This window comes from Trichechus manatus, unplaced genomic scaffold (assembly GCF_000243295.1).
Source record: "Trichechus manatus latirostris isolate Lorelei unplaced genomic scaffold, TriManLat1.0 scaffold00082, whole genome shotgun sequence".
Lineage (NCBI taxonomy): Eukaryota > Metazoa > Chordata > Mammalia > Sirenia > Trichechidae > Trichechus > Trichechus manatus.
This window is the reverse complement of record NW_004444018.1, coordinates 11,740,265-11,746,357: the sequence shown is the minus strand read 5'-3', so window position 1 is coordinate 11,746,357 and position 6,093 is coordinate 11,740,265. Positions and strand designations below refer to the sequence as shown.

Genomic DNA, 6,093 nt, shown 5'->3' with positions numbered 1-6,093 from the left:
TGGATATATAATTCTTGGCTGGCAGTTTTTTTCCTTCAAGGCTTTATATATGTCATCCCATTGCCTTCTTGCCTGCATGGTTTCTGCTGAGTAGTTCTAGCTTATTCTAATTGACTCTCCTTTGTAGATGAATTTTCTTTTATCCCTAGCCCCTCTTAAAATTCTCTCTTTATCTTTGGTTTTAGCAGGTTAGATTATAATATGTCTTGGTGACTTTCGTTTGGGATCTACCTTATATAGGGTTCAATGAGCATCTTGGATAGATATCTTCTCATCGTTCATGATATCAGGGAAATTTTCTGTCAACAAATCTTCAACAGTTCTCTCTGTATTTTCTGTTATCCCTCCCTGTTCTGGTACTCCAGTCACTCGTAGGTTATTTCTCTTGATAGAGTCCCACATAACTCTTAGAGTTTCTTCATTCTTTTTAGTTCTTTTATCTGATTCTTCCTCAAATAAGTTGGTGTCAAGTGCTTTATCTTCAGTGTCACTAATTCTGACTTCCTTTGCCTCAATTCTGCTCCTATGACTTTCTACTGAGTTGTCTAATTCTGAAATTTTATTGTTAATCTTCTGGATTTCTGATTGCTGTCTCTATGGATTCTTGCAGCCTATTAAATTTGTCATTATGCTCTTGAATAACTTTTTTAAGTTCTGCTACTGCTTTGTCTTTGTGTCCTTTTCCATTCTCTGCATTTTGAAAAATTTCCTTTCTAATTTCTTGACGAGTTCTATATATTAATCTTTTGTTTTCTGTCTCTGGTAATTCCAAGAAAATTCTCTTCCTCCAGGAAATTTATTGATTCTTTATTTTGGGAGCTAGCTGTAGCCATCATGGACTTCCTCTTTATGTGATTTGATATTTACTGTTGTCTCCAAGCCATCAATAAATTATTATAATTTTACTTTATATTTTTTTAGTGTTTCCTAGCTTCTTTTTTTGTTTTGTTTTGATACGCCCAAATAGGCTGCTCATGTGCGCTAGTTTGATTATTGGTGCCTTTGAAGCTCTAATGTGCTGTCACCAGGTAGATAGGTTGGTAACTAAGTATGTGTGCACAGGAGTTGGTTAAATTTTCCTGTATGGATTAAGCTCAGGTGTCCAGGCAGTCGGTCACCAAGTGTGTGGTGCAGGCTGTCACCTACAGTCTTAGAGAGGCATGGGTGATTGTTGTAGGCACAGGTATCTGGCTGCAGTAGGGGATCATGTGCTGAGCAAGGCAAGGGGCTGATGGCTGCCCCTGAATGTCTGAAAGGAAAGCATGTCTCTGTTCCCTAGAGCAAGTAGGTAGGTGAGTTTTGCAGCTGGACTATGAGCACCCTACTCTGTTGGCTGTAAGGACTGGGGAGCACCACTTATTCTTGGACCCCTGTAGCATGTGGCTAGGTGGTGTGGGTGGAGCTACCAGTCCTCAAGCCCCTGATGTGGATAGGTAAGACACTTGCTTAAAGGGCAGAGCAAATCTACCACTTCCCAGCTGAAACAGTTGAAGTTAGACTTCAGGCGTTTACCTTATTTTACTGTGGTAGTTAGGGCTTATGCTCTTGAGATGAGTCCACACAAGTCTATTCAGGGGTGGAAGGCACTCAAAGTCTGTGGACCCCTTATGCCTATTCCTAGGCAAAGGAGTTGTGCCAACCCTGAGTTTCTGGCATAGGGGAGCCCGTAGCTTATTTTTTCCCGTTTGTTAATCTGTACCCCCTCCAAGGCCAGGAGAATGGGTTGGAATGCCTTGTGGGGTCCACTTCTGGCCCAGGGGACTCATATAAATTGCTGAAGCCAGCCAGACCTGGTGCAGAGCAAGGAGGGAGGTGGTAAGTGGGAGACAGGTATTTCCCAAATGTTTTTTTTTTTTTTTTAAATCCCTGCAAAAGGCCACGCACATGCACTTATCTTTAGCCACTAGGGTGCTGCTTTTCACTGGTTCGGAGCGTCCCAACAGAATCTCTGCTGCCGGATCTCTCTCGATGTGGAAAGTGCCTCCTGAGCGAGCACGCGGAGCTGTGTGCTTGCCTCACTGCGCACCCTGAGCCAGTCCGGGCTGAAGGGCTGTGACTCCTGCCGGGTCAGGTCAGGCAGTTCCTTACTGCTTCTGAACTGTCTCTCTCCCTGTCACTCTGTCTGATTCCTCAAATTTGCCTTGTTCAGGGCTCCTAGATATTTATATATAATCAAATCACTTGTTTTTTCAGGTCTTTTTTTGTAAGAGGGACGTAGGAAGCATTCTGACTACTCCGCCTTCTTGGCCCCGCCTCATCTCTGTAAATTTTTACATTTGTATGTAATTACCACATGTAGTTCAAGATATAGAACATTACTATCTCCCTAGAATATTCCCTCCTGTCCCTTTCCAGTCACTAGTCACCCCCTAAGTAACCGCTACTATGACTTCTACCACCATCTGTTAGTTTTGCTTATCTTTGAACTTCACATAAATGGAATTATACAGTATATATTTGGGGGAGCTGGTATCTGGCTTCTTTAATACAAAATGTCTGTGAGATGTGTCTATTTTGTGGCATGTATCAGTAGTTCATCCTTTTCTATTACTTTTGTAGCACTCCGTTCTGTGAATGTACCACAATGTATTTGTCCATTTTCCTTTGGACAGTATTTGGGTTTTTTGCAGTGTTTGGTAATTTTGAATAAAAGCTGCTATGACAGCTGTTATTTAACTAATATTTGACATTGTTTTGCAGTTGCTAAGCAATACCTGTTCATTGATTCTCAGTTGCTTTTCCAAGTTTCTTAAATTATTTTAGTAATGAGGTTTTTTTTTCTCTCCATGAAGGCTTATATCCACCCTAGTAGCTGTTATTCTGGCAGTTTGAAGAGGCCTGATTAATTGGGACGGGGAGGGAGTTGTGGCTGTGTTTAAAGTTGGAGATGTTAATGAAGTAACATGAGTGAATAAAGAAACAGATTCTTGTCTATTCAGATAGCATGAAGCAGAAATTTAGTTTTAAAGCTTTGGATCAAACCTCGTTGAATCGTAGTTGACTAGGCATTGCTTATCCCATAGTAGATTTTCAAGAAATATATGTTAAATAAATACATAAAGTTATCTCAGAGACTGAATCAGCATGTCTTTAGCTTGATAGGACAAGAATTATCAGTAGGTGAAGAAGATAATAGTAATTAATTGGGGACGCATGATGAAAACATTGGGATGCAATTTGAGAGTTCATGTATTTGATAATTTTGTTTTTGGTTTAGGCTAAACTACATTTTTCCTGCCTTAGCTTCTCTATCTGAAAATATTCCCTATGCTATTAAAAAAATATTTCTCCAAAATAAGTGTTTATCTTGATTCTATAGGTCACTGATTCTGAAAATTAAATATAGGTCATAGTCACTTGGAGGATTTGTTTAAACACAGATTACCTGGCCCCACCTGCAGAGTCTGATTTCAGTAGGTTTGGGGTTGCCTGAGAATTTGCATTTCTGACAAGTTTGGGTGATGCTGATAACTGCTGTTCTGAGGACCGCACTCTGAGAATCACTGCTGAAGGTCATTTTGATTTCTCCTCCCTGAATATTGCCCATAAGTTATTGGCAAAACTGTTGTCTTCTAGATTGGATAGAGACCTTTTCTAGCTCTTAGAAGGGAAACTTATAAAATTAGAACTTTACAAAACAAAAATGGCATTGTGTCTAATCCACATGACCTTTATACTTGAACTCAAGCCTCATTCTTTCATTTAGTCTTTTTTTTTTTTTTTTTTTTGTTCAAGAATCATTTATTAGACTTCAAAGACCAGTAGAAAAGCATTGAGAAATTTTTAGTCCATTGAAGTTTATAATTCCTGGGAATATACTTCCTTTTAAAAGGAAAAAAAAAACCCCTATCTCAGTAATTCTAATGGATCAAGAAAGTAACATCTAAAATTATTTTAGCTAGAAAGGATGCCTTTTAGTTGAGTGTTGCTATAATTAACAGTCTTTGAATATTTCCCCCTTAAGGTTTGGGCAAGAATTAAAAGTTTAAAAGGTACAGTTTACTTTTTCAAGTAAGATATATATTACACTGTAAAAACTCATCCAAGATGGGCTGTCAGTAGTGACTCCAGTAGTAACCCTGGTCCACCTGGGGACCAGATGAGCACCATTCAGATAGGCATGGTTGTTTGGCATCCCTGGTTTGATCATAACTAAATTAATTTTTATATTGCCTAATTAAAATTGTTTCTATTTTATAATGGCGCCAGGTAGCGAAAAAGAAGTTGGATGGGATTGAGGAGAGTACCTTTTTTTTTTTTTCTGGGCAAAATCTTAACTGATGTTAAGAGATTTGTAGAAATATTACTGATACGTGTGGATGCAGTGTTTGGGTGGGATTATCTGTAAACTATAGCACTTAGGAAAGAGCTATGATGACTTGATTGAGTCTTGTTTATTTGCAGGGTGGAGTGGTTCTACCAAAGGTAGTTGACTTCATACTTCCTGTGGTTTTATTGGTACTGTTTGAGCCCTGGTGGTGCAGTGGTTAAGAGCTACAGTGAGCTACAGCTGCTAACCAAAAGGTTGGCAGTTGAATGCACCAGCCGCTCCTTGGAAACTCTATGGGGCAGTTCTACTCTCTCGTGTAGGGTCGCTATGAGTTGGAATCGACTCTACAGCAATGGATTTATTGTCCCTTATGAAGCAGAAACAAGTCATCTAGTTAAATTGTTAAAAGTGCTAGCATAATGAGAGTGAAATGTTTCTAGTTTGTATGTAGTATTTCAAATGTTGCCTTGTTTTAGGGAAAGATTAGTCCAAAGGACTAATGGACCACAACTACCACCGCCTCCACCAGACTCCAGTACAACTAGATGGTGCCCAGCCACCACCACTGACTGCTCTGACAGGGATCACAATAGAGGGTCCTGGACAGAGCTGGAGAAAAATGTAGAACAAAATTCTAACTCACAAAACAAACAAACAAACAAACAAACAAAAAACAGACTTACTGGCCTGACAGAGACTGGAGAAACCCTGAAAGTATGACCCCCAGACACCCTTTTAGCTCTGTAATGAAGTCACTCCCGAGGTTCACCCTTCAGCCAAAGATTAGACAGCCCATAAAACAAAACGAGACTAATGGGGCAGAACAACCCAGGGACAAGAACTAGAAGGTAGGAGGGGACAGGAAAGCCTGGTAGTAGGGAACCCAAGGTTGAGAAGGGACAGTGTTGACATGTGTGGGGTTGTTAACCATTGTCGTAAAACAATATGTGTACTAACTGTTTAATGAGAAACTATTTGTTCTGTAAACTTTCATCTAAAGTACAATAAAAAGAAAATTAAAAAAAAAAGTTACCTTGTTTTCCCAATTTTTTTCCTACTTGGATGCTTGGATGGATATATATGCTACACACACACACACACACACACGCACACACACACGCACAGAATCAAAAAGCAATGTTTCCTGTTAATAGTTTGATACAGTATTTTTCCAGTTTAAAGCAGAAAAAAAAACAAAAAACAAATGCTTTATACTTTTGTGAGGAGAGGTAAATACTGTTAATCAGTTGAACCTACCAAGGAACATTCGAAGCTCAGCTTTCAAAGCCAGAAATGATCCTGAGAGATAATTTGAATTTTAGGAAGTAGTCATTATTGATGCAGGTCCACATACTGCAGAAGGTAGAAACTGCATTGAAATTTCTAAGTGACTTATACTTTATTTAAAAACAAAAGCCTTTTTTTGTTTGTTTTGAGAATGGTTCTGGCTATGTGTTTGATTTTTAAATTCTGGTCAGCTTTGTCTTGGGGTGAGTGTACTGCAGATGAAAAAAAATAAACTAACTGTGCTTTGTATTTCAATACTTTTGAAATTTCAGAGATGCTGCCTATGGAAGTTGCAATTTCTACATTACACTTCTTGACTGTTTTCATGCAGTGAAGAAGGTAGGTGACACATAGGATGCTGTCAGTGTTGTGCTGGAGAACTGAAGTGCAGTCCAGGGAAGGCTTGGCCTTCTTCCTCAAAGGTCTGCTTATTAGGATCTCTTCCAAGAAGTGTGTGATGTCACAGGGACCACATTTACCCCCAGTGTTAGAACTGTACTAAACCAGAAAACAGTTTATTCTGAGTGCTTCTCTGT

At 39.3% G+C, this 6,093-nt stretch overlaps 1 protein-coding gene across 4 annotated transcripts in view; it reads left to right on the top strand.

Moving 5' to 3' along the window:
* CDC14B (cell division cycle 14B) overlaps positions 1 to 6,093 on the top strand; it is a 109,727-nt gene that overhangs the window by 69,318 nt on the left and 34,316 nt on the right. For all 4 annotated transcript variants that reach the window (XM_023735841.1, XM_023735840.1, XM_023735839.1 and 1 more), the window contains exon 6: positions 5,830 to 5,896. In XM_023735841.1, the coding sequence (XP_023591609.1) occupies positions 5,830 to 5,896 (67 nt within the window). The remainder of the gene's footprint in view (positions 1 to 5,829; positions 5,897 to 6,093) is intronic.